The 19563-nt window shown below is 49.6% G+C and overlaps 1 protein-coding gene across 1 annotated transcript; it reads left to right on the top strand.

The window, feature by feature from the left end:
- Positions 1–3589: 3589 nt before the first annotated feature.
- PCDH12 (protocadherin 12) lies at positions 3590–18660 on the top strand. The gene is made up of 4 exons (XM_045491905.1): positions 3590–6826; positions 9869–9966; positions 11828–11979; positions 16430–18660. The coding sequence occupies exons 1-4, from the start codon at positions 3947–3949 to the stop codon at positions 16915–16917; spliced, it is 3618 nt and encodes a 1205-aa protein (XP_045347861.1). The 5' UTR covers positions 3590–3946; the 3' UTR covers positions 16918–18660.
- Positions 18661–19563: the final 903 nt, after the last annotated feature.

Here is a 19563-nt window from a genome sequence, read left to right as displayed (position 1 = left end):
TGTGAGCTTCACCAAGCGGCCTTGTGATGGTGACTGTGGCAGCTGCTGGGCAGATTCACAAGGAGCCCTGAGGGTGGGAAGCCGGCCAAGCAGCACGTTCATAGCACAGAGTACGATCCTAAGCCTGCATCCAGCTGAGCGGGGAGTCCCCCCAAGGGTCAGAGTCCCACCTTGCTGGTCTGACTCAAGTCTCCTCAGGACACCAAGTGTTTTGAAAAAATCCCGACTCCACCCCTCCCACTTCGTCCCCCAACCCCTCCCCATAGCCAAGGGCCCAAGTGTGAATGACCTCATAGTTGGTGGTGAGCAAGGCTTTCAAACACCAGCCCTGATGCTGCCCTCTTTAAAAAAAAATATTTCGGACGTAAGGGAGGCCATCCTTAGCTTTTGCAAACCTATTTGAGAGTACCTGCATGACTTCAAACCAATTTTCAAAACTCAGAGTGATGAGGGCTCTCCAGACAAACTCCATTCACCTCTTGACATATGACTGCTAAAGAACAACTGATCCCCGCAGCCAGAAAGGAAGAGAGAAAATCACTAAGTGGGGATCTCATTCCCAGAGATAATCACCTTGTTTGCTGGCTTTGGATTCTTATAGGGTTGTCGCAGCTTTGTGCCCCCAGTGTGAATAAAAGAAACAACAACCATAAAAACCATCTGTGAAATCTAAATTCAAGTTTTCTTGTGACCTGTGAGACCACTTTTTGCATCCATGGTACAGCCAAGGCAACACAAACACACAGAGCATAGATATCACAGTGTCCCTTCAAGAATATAAGTGTTAATACAGGTAAAATCATGAATTCCATAATTCTTTCAGTGGGCCTTGGGTGACATCGGGTTTCTCCTGAAAGGAAGCAATTGTCTTCGTGGATAAGCCCCTTACATTGTGTTCCATGAAGCATGGGTCTAGAGCTATGGATATTCGTGAACTCTAGCCACCCACCTCTCTGCCTCTGTACCTTTTTCTCTGCCTTTGGCCACCAGATGGCATTCTGGAAACATTCTTTGCACCAGAGTTTTCTGCACCAAAGCTCCCCTGCATTGCTCCCAGCTGCCCTCCCACTCTCCCTCCTGTTTTCTTCCAGTCCATTTTCCAGAGTGCAGCCCAAGGGGCTTTTTGGAGGTCCAATTTGCGTGATCTTGGGCAAGTTAGCAAGCCCTCTGTGCTCAGCTTCTTTCTTTGGTATGAGAGTGGCACAGAAGGATGTAGGTAAAGACCTCAGGACAAGGCCTGGCCTATAGCTACTGTCCTCATCATCCTTCTCAGAGCCATCTGAGCCATCTCCATTCAAAAGCTCCCCTGTGGCCTTCAGGACAAGGTCCAAATTCTTAGCATGGGACCCCAGGCCCTCCAGGATCTGGCGGCCCCTTCTAACATCCCCAGACCACCTTCTTCCTCCTCTTTCTTCACACAGGCCCTCTTGAGGTACTATAAGGAGCCAGATCCCTCACCTCTGGCCTTTGTCCACTCAGCTCCCCCTGCATGTTAAGTCTCTCCCTTGTTCACCCACCTTCCTCTGACTAACTCCCCCATGTCTTCAGGTTTCGGCCCAGTGCCCTCCATGAAGGAGCCTCCCCTGACCCCCAGGCCCGAATGCAGAGCCACTGGACCCACTTCTTTCCTTTTCCCCATGCCCTCCTTCGACTACAAGCCCCTTGTGGGTCACTTTGTCTTGCTAGCTGCCTTGCACATGATAGGACACATGAGGGCCAAGAAGTGAGGTTGCCATGCAAGTTATCACCCAGGGGCAGTGAGCACAGGGCACTTCTCTGGACATGGGGCCTGTGCTGGCTCACTCTGACGCACAGGCAGCATGGCCCAAGCCTGAGCTGAGGAAGCCCTGGAAAGTGAGCTTTCCTGGCCAATGAGGAGGGAAGGGACAAATGCAAGGCCATCTTCACCATTTGCATCGGAGGCATAAAACCTGGGAAATAATACAAGCTACAGTAACAGTCCCAGTGAGTGCCTTCCCTGTCCCCTTATAGGTATCATCTCGTTGCATCCTTACCACAACCTCAATAGGTGGGTGAAAGCTACATTCTACAGAGAAGGAAACAGAGGCCCAGAGAGGTTAAGGGACTTTTACAATGTCTCCAAGCTTGTGAGTGTTCTGTCTCTAAGACCATACTGTAGGAGATGGCCCCATGGATTCAGGCCCTTGCTATGTGTGGTTCAACAAGTGACATGGACGGGAAACCTCCAGGAGTGGAGCATGGACCGGGTGTGGGGAAGAAAAGATGAAGGGAAGGGAGGGGCACAGATGGCTCTAAGGCCACGGGGCTCCCTCAGCTGCCCCTGTCCTACAGGCCCACAGGCCCATGTCCCAATGGGTACCTCCAGCTTCAAGGACTCAGCAGCAAACACCCCCCTCAAGGAAGCTGGCCTTAAATTCCCATCATTTCAAATCCTTTACAAACCTCTAGACTCAGCCCAAGGCAGGGTGTAAAACCAGGACGGTGCTGGGGAAGCAAGTGATCCTGGGGGCCTCACTGTTGTGAGGAGGTGAATGGGGGGAGGGCACACCTGAACACATCCACATCCTTAGGAGTGTCGGGGGGTGGAGAGGAGTACTATTCGTGGGACTCCGTCATAAACAGGAGTGGGGAGACAAGAATCAGGGGAAGGGAGGGATAAGGAGAGGAAGGCGTGGGAGAGGGAAAAGTATAAAAATCTCCGAGGCAGGGGAGCAGGAGGCTGGGGATTCCCCTAGACAGGGACTCAGGCAGGACCAGATGCAGAAAACAATGGGCCTGAAGGCTGGGGAGCAGGAAGGGAAGGGGGAGGAAGCCACGTGGTCAGGTCAGAGAGATTCCTGCGCTTCAGGAGCCAAGGCCATGGGCACCCTCCTGGGTTTGTGTGGGCAGGGGCTGCCCCAGGGCCAGTGGAAGAGCCAGAGCTTAAGGCGGGACCAGCAATTCAGTTCTCAACACCCACTGCTCACAAACTTCATCGCCTGTGACTCTGAGCCAGGACTCGGCCCTTCACACATCATTTCATTTCATCTTCACAATTTCCTGTTGTGAGTGCTACTGTTCTTATTCCCATACACACTTTAAAGATGAAGTGGAGGAGGCCCAGAGAGGTTTAGTGACTTGTCCCACATGGCCCAGCTGGTAAATTGCAGAGTCAGGATTTGAACCCAGACAGTTGGGCTCTGACAGTCACTCTCTTAATCACAGTTGCTTCCCAAGAGACAAAAATGGGTGATCCGGGCAGAGCCAAGACTTTGAAGTAGATGAGTGGAAGGAAAAGACTGGAATGGGAGAGGAATAATGGGAATATGAGGGAATCAAAGAGAGCTGAGGAAAGGAGAGACACAGGTTGCATGACACGGCCAGGAAGGGTATCAGGGGCAGGCGGAGGCTCAGGCTTTCTGCCCACTTGTTTGCACAGCAGCCTTTCCCTCGGCGGCCTCCTTGAGTGGATAGCACCTTTCCATTGGCCTGTCCTGGGACTCCCATCCTGCTCAGCCACAGGCCACTCGACAGTGGGGGAAACACTCTTTCTCTAATTGGCATTGAAACTTACAGCCCTCCCTTTTCCTGTAGGTGGGGTTTCCATAGGAAAAAGCTGCTTCTCCGTTTCCCCAGCCCAGCAACTGTTTGGAAGTCAGATCCCTACATCCTGCTTTACTGGGTCAAGTCCCTCTTGGACCGGCTCTTTCTATCATTTACTGAAGGGGACCAATGGGTGCCCCTGTGTGGGGTCTCCCTTAGCAATTTCACTTCATCGGTGCCTGGACCTCTGAGATCTCTTCAGATGAACATGGCCTTGCCTGGGAATCCTGCTACTTCCATCATCATCTAATTATGGGACAAGGCTGTGACAACAGGTTTTGGCGAACGGGGCTAATCAAGCCCCCCAGGAAACACTGGAGGACTTGCCTACCCTTTGAAGAACTCTAGTGGTTTCTGAGTCTAGCCCACTCTGGCGGTAAGCATGATACGACTTCTGCCACTTCTGCTGGGGCTTTTGGGGCCAGGTGGCTACTTGTTCCTTCCAGGGGGTTGTCAGGAGGTGGCCACTCTCACTGTGAGATACCAAGTGTCAGAAGAAGTGCCGTCTGGGACAGTGATAGGCAAGCTGTCCCGGGAACTGGGTTGGGAGGAGAGGCATGGGCAAACGGGGACTGCCTTCCAGATCTTGCAGCTGCCTCAGGCGCTCCCCATCCGGGTGGATCCCGAGGACGGCCTGCTTAGCACAGGGAGGCGGCTGGACCGAGAGCAGCTTTGCCGGCAGCAGGATCCCTGCTTGGTTTCCTTTGACGTGCTTGCCACAGGGGATTTGGCTCTGATCCACGTGGAGATCCAGGTGCTGGACATCAATGACCATGAGCCACAGTTTCCTAAAGGCGAGCAGGAGCTGGAAATCTCTGAGAGTGCCTCTCTGCGCACCCGGATACCCTTGGACAGAGCTCTGGACCCAGACACTGGCCCCAACACCCTGCATTCCTACACGCTGTCCCCCAGCGAGCACTTTGCCCTGGATGTCATCGTGGGGCCTGATGAGACCAAACATGCAGAACTTGTGGTGGTGAAGGAGCTAGACAGGGAAATCCACTCATTTTTTGATCTGGTGCTAACTGCCTATGACAGTGGGACCCCCCCCAAGTCAGGCACCAGCTTGGTCAAGGTCAATGTCCTGGACTCCAATGACAACAGCCCTGTGTTTGCTGAGAGCTCACTAGCACTAGAAATTCAAGAAGATGCTGCCCCTGGTACTCTCCTCATAAACTTGACTGCCACGGACCCTGATCAAGGCCCCAATGGGGAGGTGGAGTTCTTCCTCAGTAAGCACGTGCCTCCAGAGGTGCTGGACACCTTCAGTATTGATGCAAAGACGGGCCAAGTGATTCTGCGTCAACCCCTAGACTACGAGAAGAATCCTGCATATGAGGTGGATGTCCAGGCAAGGGACTTGGGTCCCAATCCCATCCCAGCCCATTGCAAAGTACTCATCAAGGTTCTGGACGTCAATGACAATGCCCCAAGCATCCACATTACATGGGCCTCCCAGCCATCGCTGGTATCAGAGGCTCTTCCAAAGGATAGTTTCATTGCTCTCGTCATGGCAAATGACTTGGACTCAGGAAATAATGGTCTGGTCCACTGTTGGCTGAGCCAAGAACTGGGTCACTTTAGACTGAAAAGGACAAACGGCAATACATACATGCTACTAACCAACACCACACTGGACAGAGAGCAGTGGCCCAAATATACCCTCACTCTGTTGGCTCAAGACCAAGGACCCCAGCCCTTATTAGCCAGAAAACAGCTCAGCATTCACATCAGTGATGCCAATGACAATGCACCTGTGTTTGAGAAGAGCAGGTATGAGGTCTCTACTCGGGAGAACAACCTACCTTCTCTTCACCTCATTACCATCAAGGCTCATGACGCAGACTTGGGCATTAATGGAAAAATCTCATACCGTATCCAGGAATCCCCAGTTTCTCACTTGGTAGCTATTGATTCAGACACAGGAGAGGTCACTGCTCGGAGGTCACTGGACTATGAACACATGGCTGGTTTTGAGTTTCGCGTGATCGCAGAGGACTGGGGGCAGCCTCAACTTGCATCCAGCGTCTCTGTGTGGGTCAGCCTCTTGGATGTCAACGATAATGCCCCAGAGGTGATTCATCCTGTCCTTGTGGATGGAAAAGCCAGCCTCTCAGTGCTCGTAAATGCCTCCACAGGCCACCTTCTGGTACCCGTTGAAACTCCTAACGGCTTGGGTCCAGTGGGTGCTGATACAACACCACTGACAACCCACAGTTCCCGGCTGTTCCTTTTGACAACAATTGTAGCAAGAGATGCAGACTCAGGTGCAAATGGAGAGCTCCTCTACAGTATTAGGAGTGGAAATGAACCCCGTCTCTTTGTTCTCAACCCCCACCTGGGGCAGTTGTTCATCAACATCACCAATGCCAGCAGTCTCACTGGGAGTGAGTGGGAGCTGGAGATAGTGGTAGAAGACCGTGGCAGCCCCTCCTTGCAGACCCGAGCCCTGTTGAGCGTCTTGTTTGTCACCAGTGTGGACCACTTGAGGGACAGAGCCCATGAGCCTGGGACCCTGAGCACATCAGTGCTGACAGTGATTTGCCTGGTCGTACTTCTGGCCATCTTTGGGTTGGTCTTGGCTCTGATCATGTCCATCTGCCGGACAGAGAAGAAGGACAGTGGGGTGTACAACTGTCGGGAGGCTAAGTCTACCTATCGCCACCAGCCCAAGAGGCCCCAGAAACACATTCAGAAGGCAGACATCCACCTTGTGCCTGTGCTCAGGGGTCAGGTGGATGAGTCCAGCAAGGTTGGGCAGCCCCACCAGGAGGCAGGCAAGGAAGGGACGATGGAAGCAGGCTGGGACCCCTGCCTACAGGCCCCCTTTCACCTCACTCCAACCCTGTACAGGACCCTGCGTAACCAAGGCAACCAGGGAGCATTGGCTGAGAGCCAAGAGGTGCTGCAGGACACTGTCAACCTCCTTTTCCACCATCCTAGGCAGAGGAACGCCTCCAGGGAGAACCTGAACATTCCTGAGTCCCAGCCTGTGATGGGCCAGCCACGCTCAAGGCCCCCGAAGGCTATGGGCAGCCCCGCAGGGAGGCTGCCAGGAGACACAGGCAGCGAGGAGGCTCCACTGAGTCCACCGGCCTCCTCTGCAACCCTGAGGCGGCAGCGGAATCTCAATGGCAAAGTGACCCCTGAGAAAGAGACAGGTCCCCGTCAGATCCTGCGGAGCCTGGTCCGGCTATCTGTGGCTGCCTTTGCAGAGCGGAACCCTGTGGAGGAACTCACGATGGATTCCCCTCCTGTTCAGGTACCTTGGGTGTGGGCAGCTCTCTCTGTGGTCACCCCTGGACCACCACATCAGACACCCCCATTACCCTCACCTTCATCCCATGCATTCCTTGGGCTCACTAGGGACTTTACGGTATGTTGGATGCAGTGGGTCAGGGCACAGTTCTGAGGTCAACAGAATTTAGCTGTTGGGCACCTTACTTGCTATCTCTGAGTCTTTGTTTTCCTCTCTGTAAAGCAGAGATGATGGTAAGAGCATCTGTCTTGGAGAGCTGTCCTGAGGACTTAATTAGTTCTTATAAAAGCACTTACTTAGGGTCTGTCAAGTAGACACACAGCAACAGGCACGCCTAAGAATACGTGCTTTGGGTTCAGACTGCCTGGGTTCAAATCCCCACCTCTTCTTAGCTGAGAACCAAAGGAACATTACTCAGCTTCTCTGTTGTTGAAGACGTCTGCGTTAATTGTACCCATCCCCTAAATTTGCTTGAAGATGAAATGAGTGCACTTAAAGCCTAGAATAATGTCTGGCACATAGTGAGCACTCAGCAAATGGTTACGATTACTTTTGCAAAAGCTCTTCATCTCTTCTTATCTGGGCAGCCTCCCCATGAAGCAGGCCAGCATGGGCATCATTGCCCCCGGGCTCAAAGGCTGCATTTGACTTGCCTAAGACTAGACTTTGCTGGAGAGGCCTATAGAATGGGGCAGTGGAAACAATCTCAGAACTTGGGAGTCTGGCAGATCTGGGTTTAAATTTCAGCATAGCCGCTTAGTAGCGGGGCAACCTTGGGCAAGTCTGTCAATATCAGAGCACCCCTTTCCCCATCTATTAAATGGCAATTATGATGCCAAAATTACCCTGCGTCTACCTCCCAGGGGTTGAGGATCAAATGGGATAATGAAGGACAAAGTATCTAGCGACCAGGGATTTGCTAGACAAAAATGGGAAATCTTTTTCAGAGACTGTAACTTATCTCACACCCATATCTGTTCCTCTCCACTTCAGATAACTTTCCCTGTGCCAGGCTGCCCACTCAAGGCACACTTCTGTTTGGCCAGGCCATTGGCTCAGGTTTCCTGTGGAGCAAGGACACAGCTTCCTTCCCCTACACCCTCCCCAGGAAGCCACCTGGTGAGAGCCCGGCTCCTCTCTTAGGAGTCTTGCCCTGGGACCTATGTAGCCCCAGAGGTTGCCCAGAGCCATTCATTCGTTCGTTCGTTCATTCATTCATTCATTCATTCATTCGTCAAATGCTTACTGAGGGAGCTTTTTGAGCCAAACACTGTGCTAGCAGAGATAGCAGAGAACAGACACTGTGGTTGAACCCACCGGGGTGATGGAAAGAAGGGGGCCCAGCTGGGATCAACTTGACGGAAAGAGGCAGCTTGCTTAATGCTCAGGTCTTTCCAGCAGCCACAGCAGAGCCAGATCTGGGATCAAATTGTAGCCCGGCCTCTAACTGCTATGTAGTCCCTGTGAGCCTCATGTTCCACATCTGTATAATGGGTGTAATGGTGGTATCTCATCCCTAGGGTTATTGTAAAAATTAAATGAGATTATACACCACCCCTACAGTTTTTAAGTGATTATCATAAGATCTATTAATAAATGAATTATAGGGGTGCCTGGCTGGCTCAGTTGGTAGAGCATGTGACTCTCGATGTTAGGGTTGTGGGTTCGAGCCCCATGCTGAATAGACAGATTACTTTACAGAAAAGTAAATAAATGAATTATATATCTTCACTCATTTAATCCTTATAACTACAACCACCTGGGCCTCATTATTATTCCCTTTTGACCGCTGAGGAAACCGAGACTCAAAATGCTTAATTTCTCAAGGCCATCCAGTTGGAACTGGAGCAGGGGCAGATTTAGAATTTGAATCCAAGTCTGACTGATTCCAGAGTCTGTGCTCTAACATTGAAGTGACTCTGAATGACAGCACTATGTTCAGGGCGTGGCAGTCGGGGACTGTCCCTGAAACATCAGCTAACCCTTGGAAGAGTGGCAGGTGCCTTAGGAGGGCTTCTGGGCCCCGGCAGAGAGGTGGGATCTGCCCTGAAGCAGGCAACCGGACACTGACTCTCCCAAGTCACAGTGAGACCCCAGCCCTTACCACCTCCTCTTCCAACTGTCCTCTGTGGTTTTGATACTTTCTAGCTGGAGCTGCCCAGAGAGGCCAAGTGGGCCTTCTCAGGGAAAAGTGGGGGTAGGCCCAGGAGCCAGAGGCAGTGTTTCTAGGAGTAACAACCCTTACTCCTCACATTCTCTGAGCATTTAAAAATTTAAAACCATTGGATTAATCTTGACAACCTGGTGAAGAAGGCTGGATGGGTATTTCCAGCTCCAACTTAGAAATGAGGGAACTGAGGTCTGAGTATGTCTAAAAACCTGCCTAACATTACACATACTAAAATGACCTTGAACTAGAACTCAGCTTCCCAAGACTTGGTCTGTTGCCTTCTCTTTCAAAAGTCCCTGCAGGGTCCGGTCCTGACATCTCATTCACCCCCTGCCCCACTGTCCAGCCTTTCTGAACCTCTACGGTCTCCTCTGGGCTTTCAGCTTGCAGTGCCTTCTGTTCTCATTCTTACCCTTGCTGAATGAATGAATGAATGAATGATACATTTTGCTTTCTCCACAGCAGAGTCTTGAGGTCTGAGTGTTTGAATACTGCTAAAGGCATGGAAATAACACCTTCAGACAATGCTTATCAAAGTAATAATGAATTTATGGTCAGGAAATGCCCTTTTCACCCCCATCCCACAGATTCCAGCGGGAGCAGGTCACTGAGAATGAGAATGAGGGGATGGGCCCAGGGGGTCCCCATTCTCTCCCTCAGACACCCATGTCCTGTGGTGACAGGACAAAACAAGGAACCTGCCTGCACAGGTCCCTGCCTCCGTCACTGGTCACCATCCCCCATCTGATCACACAAACATCTGAAGCTGGAGGAAAGACTATAAAAAGAAAGCGCCGGCATTGAGGGAAACATCCGGCAAGGAAGTGTGCTGGGTCGGAATTGTGTGGAGTCAACAGATTTTTCCTGTCTTGCAGCAAATCTCCCAGCTGCTGTCCTTGCTGCATCAGGGCCAATTCCAGCCCAAACCAAACCACCGGGGAAATAAGTACTTGGCCAAGCCCAGCGGCGGCAGGTAAGCAGCACATGTACCCACAGGCTTCTCAAGCCCCCCACCGGCTCGCGTGCACCCCTGCGGCCTCTGTGATCTGAGGAGGGGTGAGCACATCCCAGACAGCAGTCCCCTGGGAGAGCACCGGACTGCATCCATCCTCCCATTCCAGGCAGCGTGGTCCCGGAGCAACTGTATTTATAGTATTTATAGGACCCAGAGTCTCTAAGGAAATGACTTCATCCCTGAGGCTCTATCTATCCCCTGATTGCAGAGGTGCTGGGCTAGGGCTTTAAATGTGTAACTTTCAGCTTTCTTTCTCTTGACCCTTAAACATAATATAAGGACTCCCCGGCTAAGGATATGGGTGTGTGGATGTGTTCTTTTGGACACTCCTACAATTAAAAAGACCTCAAGGGGACATCTAATATAATTCTTTTTTGTTACAGATGTAGAAACTGGAGCTCTAAGTAGTTTGATCCGACCTCTCTGTGTTAAACTTGAGCAAGCCAGATAAATCCTCAGGGCCTCAGTTTCTAATCTGTAAAATGGAGGTCATCACACTTCCTTGCAGTGATGGGGTAAAGATTTAATGATCAGATTTACTCGAGGCCCACAGCCCAGTGACTGGCACACAGTAGGTGCATAACCAATGCTCAATCCTTTCCTCCTGAAGTGACTTTGCTCATGGTCACATAACCAGTGAGTGGCAAAGCTGGGACCAGCTCGGGGCACCTGACTCCAGGTTCAGTGCTCTTGCCTTGACAACTCATACCTTCTTCTTTGCAAAGATGGTGGGAGGTGGTGGAGAGCACCACTGATTGGTTTTCTCATTTGCAAAATGGGAATAATAACAAGAGAACCCCTTACAGATGTGACAAGTCTGAGAAGGTGCACATACCTTGCAAAACCTAAGGCCTGACTCAGAGTAATTGCTTAATAAACATTAGTTGTTGTCATCATTATTGCAAACTTGTCACCTCCCTACTGATTGCTTCATGACAGCAGGAATGGTCACAGAAAAAAGGCAGAAAAGATGCCCAGACCTTAAAGCTCCTCAGGGAGCCTTCCCACCTGCTGGAATGTGGGGCCAGACCTGTCCTGCCATACTGAGGCAGTCCCGAGAAATAGCCTCCCCAAGTGGTAGGCAGGGTTTGCAGGAGGGAGAGGCCAGGATGGGGACAGCAGGAGTCAGGTAGAGTCCAAGTGGCTTTTGGATTTCTCACCTTAGCTACATCTTCTGCTGCCCTGCTCTTCTGGTCCGGGATTTGGCTTCAAATAGGGAATATGGAATATTCAGTCACTTTGTCCATAAAGTATTTATTAAGCACCTACTTTGTACTTAAGCCAACCCCTGCTTTGAGCACTGGTGAGCGGGGAATGAGGTGGACAAAAATCTTTGCCCTCACTGGAGCTCATACTCAGATGGACGGAGGTGGATGGATAGATGGATGGATGGGTGACTGCATTGTCTCAACCAAAGTTACTCTGCTCCTACTTTGGGCCAGGCATTGCGAAGGAGTGGGAGGGACAATGGTGAGTAATGACATCAACGCATTCATTGTTATTTCTATTTGCTGAGTGCTTGCAAGGTGCCAGGCACTGTACTGATTTCTTTACATACAATGTCTCATTTTACCCTCACACGCCCCTTGAGGTGGGGGTTATTATCCCCATTTTAGAGATGAGGCAACAGACTCAGAGTAGTAGCACGAGGCCTGGGACCAAGTTATCCAGTTCGTCTGACTCTGAAGGCCGAGCTGTGTATCCAGTTCCTTATGTGAAGGAATGAATGCTGGCATGAATAGAAGAATGTTCATGAACAGGAATGAATGAATCTATGTGTGAATTTCCTCACTCATGGACTGGTTGGCTTCCTTTGTAGGAGCACAGTCCCAGACACAGATGGCCCAGGTGCCAGGGCTGGTAGCCAGGCAGAACCAGACCAGGAGGAAGGGCCCCTGGATTCTGAAGATGATCTCTCTGTGAAGCAGCTGCTAGAAGAAGAGCTGTCAAACCTGTTGGACCCCCACACAGGTAAGGAACTCCCCAGGATCACTCTGACCTTGCTTCTGCCTCCAAGGTCACCTTGCATGCCCTCCATGGGAGACACAGACATTCTGTTTCTGGGCAGGAATATCAGCAGCATTTTACTCTCCCTAAAGCTTCAGGCAATCTTCATTTGTTTAAAGACAAGATGCTACTTTGATTATTCATTTTAAAAATCATAATAATAGCAAATGAGCTCTTGGTATGTGCCAGGTACTGGGGAGTGTCTCATATACTTAACACATTTAATCTTCCAGTCTTTGGAGGCAGATGTTATGAGCTCCAATTTAGAGATAAGCAAGCTGAGGCTCAGAGAGGCACTGCAGCCTGCCTAGAGTCACTTAGCTCATCAATGACGGAAAGGGAACTAACCTGGGCCTGCATGCCATCAAGGAGACCTCCCCTTACTTCCTAAACCACTCATTTGTGTTTCTTTGGTGGGCTTAAATATCCTTTGACCCTGAGAACTGAGTCAAATCTTTAATGTGTTAATATTTCTAATTGAAACAAAAATCACATTTTCTAGAGAAACAATTAGTTTTGATATTAAGTACATAATCTGGTGCTAGCTGGACATTGGTTAGCCTCCTTTAGGTAACATAGCATACCTCTGTACATCCCTACGCTGTGGTTTTCTGTTTCTGTGGTTAATAATGTTTCTCAGCTGGACGTATCCTATGTGCTCCATTTGGCTGTAAACACATCGAAGGCATGGCAAGGACTATAGCTAACAGGTGCACCTGGGTGGCTCAGTCAGGTGAGCGTTGGACTTCAGCTCAGGTCATGATCTCATGGTTCATGGGTTTGAGCCCCATGTCGGGCTCTGTGCTGACAGCTCAGAGCCTGAAGCCTGGTACAACTTCTGTGTCTCCCTCTTTCTCTGCCCCTCCCCCACTCATGCTCTGTCTCTGTCTCAAAAATAAATAAAAGCATTTTAAAAAATCTTAAAAAATAAACATGGGGAAAAAATCTTTACAAAAGCATAGCTAAAATTTATGGAGAGCTTTCTATGTACTAGTCCCTGTTCTGTGTTCCTCACGAGAAAATCTTACAAGATAGAACATCTTAAGAGAAACTATTCGTTATCACCATTTCATAAAGGAAAAAACTGAGGGGCGAGGGTGTTTAATAACTTTCCCAAGGTTGTGCAGAAAATGGTTACTAACACTGGCAATGTGGCTCTAAATTAAAATTAAGGAAAGTTAAATCTAATTAAAGTTAAGTTAAATGAAAAATTCAGTTCTTCAGTTATAGCAGCCACATTTCAAGTGCTCACTAGCCACTTGTGGGTTAGTGCATATTGCTTTGGGCAGCACACATACAGAAAGTTTTGTAGGACAGCATTGTCTAGAATCTACAACCATGAGGTCCAATACGGTAGCCACTAGCCACATTTGAAAAAGGCGAGTCGGAATCAATTTGGGATATATGGGGGCCTGTACCTGGCTCAGTGGGAAGAGCATGCAACTCCTGATCTCGGGGTTGTGAGTTTGAGCCCCATGTTGGGCACAGAAATTACTTTAAAGGAAAAAGAATCAGACATCTTTAAAAAAACAAAAACAAAAACAAAACCTGGAGCGCCTGAGCCGGCTCAGTCAGTAGAGCATCTGACTCTTGATCTCTGGTGGTAACTTCTAGTCCCATGTTGGGCATAGAGCTTACTTAAAATAAATAAAGAAATAAAATGTATTTTAAAAAGTGTAACTTATTATTTTTTTTAAAAAGGCTGTGATAGGGGCGCCTGGGTGGCTCAGTCGGTTGAGCGTCAGACTTCAGCCAGGTCACGATCTCTCGGTCCGTGAGTTCGAGCCCCGCGTCGGGCTCTGGGCTGATGGCTCAGAGCCTGGAGCCTACTTCCCATTCTGTGTCTCCCTCTCTCTCTGCCCCTCCCCCGTTCATGCTCTGTCTCTCTCTGTCTCAAAAATAAATAAATGTTAAAAAAAAAAATAAAAAAAATAAAAAGGATGTGATAAACATATAAAACACACTTCAGATTTTGAAGACTTAGTATGAAAAAAATGTAAAATATCTCATTAATTAAAAAAATTACATGATAAAATGATATTAATTACAAAAATGTTTTACAAATCAATTTCATCTTTCCTTTTGACTTTTTTAACATGGCTCCTAGAAAATTTAAAATGACCTCTATGGCTCGCATTAATCTCTACTGGCCAGCTCTGGGCTGGAACTTGTGGGCTTTGCTGCCACACGGTCCTGCTTCTCCACAGCACTGAGGGCAAAGAGCACAGGAGCACTGTAAGAAGTAGGGGGGAGGGGTGACGAGGGCAGCAAGGATAGAAAAGGCTGCGCTGCTCACAGGGCAGGGCTGAGAAGGGGTGAGCTCGCTGACCCCAGAAGTCTGGGGAGCATCCATCTGATAATATGATAAGGACAATATTTAACTAGTCACATGAGCTCACTGAATGCTCCCAGCAACCTGACAAGATGAGTCCTACTATTTCACCACTTTATGAGAGAAAAAGGAGGCTCAGAGAGGTTAAGGGATTTTCCCAAGGTCACACTGCTCATAAATGGCAGAGGTGGGAAATCAAGCCCAGGCCAGCCCAGCGTCTACCTGCCTCGGGGTGGATTCACCATTGCTTTTCAGCCATTCTTACACACTCCAGTGATTTTCTCATTCCAAGCCTCATTCCTTCTGAAGCTCTCTGACCCTGGCACAAAAGCCTGATTCTATAACACCAAAAAAGTTTCAACCTTATTACCAGAGTCTCAGGGGACTAAGGTTTACATTTCCCAAATGCCCAGGGTTAATATTTATGTTCACTGAGTCATTCAAGAGATGCTTACTAAGTCCCAGGCAGGGGCTGGACCAGTGGGGAAGAGGTCTGACCCTGACAAGGCAAGACTAAGACTCATTTATCAATATAAACAGTGATTAGCTGTATTTTGGAATAACTTTTCCAAATTACAAAAGTAATATTTGGTTAAGGTAGGAAAATGTAGGCAAACAAAAAGAGAATAAATCACTTCTGCCCAGGGGCAACTCCAGTTAACATTTTGACATATCTCCTTCCAGTCTTTTATTATATGCATAGATTCTAAAGCAGCTCACCTGAAGCAAACATTAAATACACACTAAAGTGGATGTTGTACCTTTTTTTTTTTTTTATTAAACACAGTTGCTTAACCATAAGACTTATACTTTTTTTCCTTTGACTTGGCCTCTACCATTGGGCCCAGGGCTAGTTTTCTTTTTTTTTTTCCTTAAGTTTTTATTTATTTTTAAGAGAGACAGAGACAGTGTGAGCAGGGGAGGGGCAGAGAGAGAGGGAGAAAGAGTCCCAAGCAGGATCTGCACTGCCAGCACTGAGCCCGATGCAGGGCTTGAACACACAAAACTGTAAGATCATGACCTGAGCCAAAACCAAGGGTCAGACACTTAACTGACTGAGCCACCCAGGTGCCCCCAGGGTTATTTTTTTGAGATAGTATTTTTGTTCAAGAGATGTGAAAAGGAAAAGCGTGATGGCGGCATTAGGGATCTAGGGGACAGTTTTTCACTGTCCCATTCCTGGGACAGCCCTTAGGCAGACAGCCCTTTCCCAGCCTCGAGGCCAGGGTTTCCTGCAGCTTGAGAAGTTTGAGGAGTTTAGGGCATGCTGACAGTACAGACCTTAGCAGGCCTGGGGATTCCAGAGGCCACAGGTGGCTACCCGGAGCACCCAGGGGGATAAAGGGCCGGCTCCTCAGAGAGTGGGTGGGTGGTACAGTCACATGAGGCTTTGAAGTCATCAGATTTGGTGTCAAACCTTGGTTTGGTTGCCTAGTAGATGTATGATTCAACTTCCTGGAACTTGAGTTTCCTCATCCATAAAATGGGATAGCACTCTTAACTTCAAAGGGATGTACAGAGGTTAAATGAGAGAATTAGATAAATTGCTTGGCACGAAAGAACTTAAGAAGTGGTCACTATTATTATGAACACAGGCAGATGGCAGGACCAAGTCAGGAACTCCAGCCTTGGCTAAGAAGAGGGATGTCCCCTCCTGCCCCCCCACCCCCTCACCCTCCCACCCCACCCCCACCCCACCCCTGGCAATGCCATCACCTACTAGTGCCCTGAGGGAGTGAGGATCCCAACTACCCGAGTAGATGGAAGACACCCAGCCTGAAACACACCAGGCCCAGGAAATTCTTCAGGAAAGGGCCAATTTCTAATTCAAGGTCTTCTTCCTCCTCCTGCCTCCTCCCTACTCAGCTCGTGTGGGTACTTCAGTCAGCAGCCTTCCTGCCCAGCAAGCTTCCCTGTCAGGGCCTCTTCCTTCCCGTCGTCCCCCTCTGGCCTCCCCGTCTGTCCCCCGCCATTTCCCTTCCCTCCTTTGTCCATTGCCCTTGCCCTGCCCACAGCCCCACCCTGGCCTGCCTGGCCCTTCCCCGGGCCCAGCCCTCACTGCGTCCCCTCCTTCCCATGCAGGCTTGGCCCTGGACCGGCTGAGCGTCCCTGACCCAGCCTGGATGGCGAGGCTCTCTTTGCCCCTCACCACGAACTACCGTGACAACGTGTTCTCACCAGACACTCCAGCCATAGAGGAGCCGAGGACCTTTCAGACGTTCGGCAAGGCGACGGGGCCTGAGCTGAGCCTGACAGGCACGCAGCTGGCCAGCACCTTTGTCTCGGAGATGAGCTCACTGTTGGAAATGCTGCTCGAACAACGCTCCAGTGTGCCTGTGGAGGCTGCCTCCGAGGTGCTGCGGAGGCTCTCTGTCTGCGGGAGGACCCTCAGTCTGGACCTGGCCACCAGCGGGGCCTCGGGCGCAGAAGGACAGGGGGGCCCAGGTGGAAAGAAGGGGGCCGAGGGCAGGACTGGCAGCAGCAGCAGCAGCAGGGGGCTGTGGATCCAAGAACCAGGGATGTTAGGGAGCCCAGGCGCTAAGGATCCTGGGACACGAGCTGCTTTCTAAAATCCTTGAATTCACTGTTGAGAGGTGGCCCAAGAACTTTAGGGCGACCTATGCTGCCCCACAGAGGAGGCAGGAGAGCCACGACTAATAGCTGACTGACCAAAGCAGCCCCTTGTGAAAGGCTGGCTCTGCCTGTGAACTTTTTGGAATGAATTTTTTGGCTGAAATGAGTGTTTGTTGGCAAAACACATGTACAGCACAGAGGGTCAGGCCTCCTGTGGAACAGATGCCAAGGAGTGTCATAAGCAGGAAAGGATGGCCTCATCGCATAGTTGGGGGTGGGGTGCTGGTCCTGGGGTGCCAGGCAAAGCTCTCTGACCTACTAATAAAGGAAAAGCACTGGCTCATTCTCCTGTTTGCACCTGTCAAGAGGGGGCAGGGGAAGGGTAGCAGAGTGAGGTGTCCTTGTTGCCCATTTCCTGGCAAGATGGTATGCTGGACGTGGACAGGAATAGGGCACATTAGTACACAGTGCTAGGTACACAATGATGAACACGTGTGCTCTTGACCCTACTTCCCTATTGCTACCTTATCAAATAATCTGCTTCTCAGCTGGAAAATTAGGGCTAAGAAAAGCATGACTATTTATAGAGCATTTATGTGAGCCAGTAAAGCCCTGGGCTTTACGCTAGGATTTAGTTTAATTTCCCAACAACCTTGGGAGGGAGGTGTTATTATCCCCATTCCACAGGCAAGGACATGAGGCTTGGAGAAGCAGAGTGTCTTGCCCAAGATCAAGAGTGGAGGCAGAAGCAAGCTTTGGAACTAGTCTTGAACACCAAAACCTCTGCCCTCCGCTTTGACACTACACTGCCAGCCAAGGAGAGGAAAGGAAAAGGCCCCGCAGCTGAGCTGAGCCAGGTGTGGACTTACCTGAGCTCCCCTCATGAAACACTGTTGAAAAGAACGTTTCCAAAGCTGCTCAGGCCTCCACAGCTCTGCATTTCTGAGCACAGAACAAGAGGGACTTGGATCTAATCTGACACGGGCCTGAGCTTCTGCAGGCTCCTGTGCTTTCCCAGCGATTAGCCAGCCCTTCAGGTACAGACGTCATCCTTGCAGACGCACCGTTCATGGGTAAATCTTCCTCTGTCACAGCAGGTTTGGGCCTGTGAATTCAGGCCCTAGAGAACAGTGTATGAACTGGGTCTATGAAATCGATACTGACAGCAGCAAAACTTCCAGGGCAGGAGGGAGCAAAGAAATAGCAAATATTTTTCCAAGTCTCAGCCTTATAATTTTCCTGGAAATTTCCAAGCAGTCAGTCAGCTAGCCATTCAGCTTCTCGGTAGCATGGGGCCCTCCTGGACACTACAGGCAAAAATTCCTCTCTGTGCTCCTCCTTTCATTCTCTGTTGGAGGCCAGTACTTATGTTCATTGTCCACAGTAACAGGCCAATCATACTCCCAGCCAGGGATAATGAAAATCATATATATTTGGAATCCAATGTGGCACCCTTATCCAGTTATTCCATTTTACAGATGAGGAAAATGAGGCCCCCAAAAGTTAAGTGCCCCAAGAGCAGGGTCTCTGGGTGTGTGTCACCTCACTTCAGGCCCAAGTGATCTCCTTACAAGATCTGTGAATTTTAAGCTATTGGGTTCCCAAAGTAAATGAGAGAGGCCAGGGGAAACTAAGCAGACAGGGTCTCGAGCCTGACCAGCCAGGTGACTGGCACAAAGCAACAATGGATGTATACTTAACTTGTTGAATGAATGAGTAAATAAATGGATAAATCAGTGCTTCAGAGTTTCCTTTTATCTGTATTGGAGCTGCAGGTAAGACGTCATTAGAAAGAAAGAAAGAAAACTTCCATTATGGGAAATCAAAGTCTGAAAACCACAGAACTAGAGTAAACTATGCTGACCGCCACTCTCCACCCACAATTACTAGTGGATTTTTGATGCAGGGCTCATGTCGGGAGGGTGGAGAAAAGAAGAGATGGGGGAAGAGCCAACCTAAGAAACCCAGAGCCAAATTAATTAATTAAAAAGAAAGCTGGAACTGTGGCTGTCAACTGGATCACTGGATGCCCTTGATCACTGCTTCACTCTAGTTCAAAAATCCCTAATCTGTAGCTCTTGGACCTTGAGAATACTAGGCAAAGCCTTGTGTACAGGTGTTTTTCTAGGCAGAAGATGCAAAGTCCTCATCAGATTCCCAAAGGAACAAGTAACCTATGAAAGGTTATACTGCACCTTGTCTAAGTCCCTCCTTAAACCTCCACAAACACAAGCAATTTTACTCGTAAGGAGCCAGAACATTTTATAGCCAAGAAAAAAGCAAGACACTTCTGATCTGCACAAAGCTGCACGGCGGGCTTGTGGCAGGGCTAGGATCTGGATCTGGAATTTGTGTGATGTTCTTTCTAACAAATCAACGGTTCTTAACCTGGAGTCCACGGTTGGGCTTCAAGGTCTATAAATCCGCTAAAGTGCATGCAAAATTGAAGGGCTGCATACTTTTGAATGGGAAGGAGTCAGTGCTTTTGCCACATTTTCAAAGGGGGTCTGGGGCCTCAATAAGATTAAGGACCACTGTGATCCTCTCTGTTGGTCCTCGGCTCTGCCTTCTCCGCAGACCCTAAGGAATTCATGGGTAGAGCTGTTTCTGTTCTGAGGCAACTGATCTCTGGTCAGAGTGGG

The sequence above is a fragment of the Leopardus geoffroyi genome, chromosome A1 (assembly GCF_018350155.1).
Source record: "Leopardus geoffroyi isolate Oge1 chromosome A1, O.geoffroyi_Oge1_pat1.0, whole genome shotgun sequence".
Taxonomy (NCBI): domain Eukaryota; kingdom Metazoa; phylum Chordata; class Mammalia; order Carnivora; family Felidae; genus Leopardus; species Leopardus geoffroyi.
The sequence above is the reverse complement of the archived record's forward strand: the minus strand, read 5'-3'. Positions and strand labels throughout refer to the sequence as shown.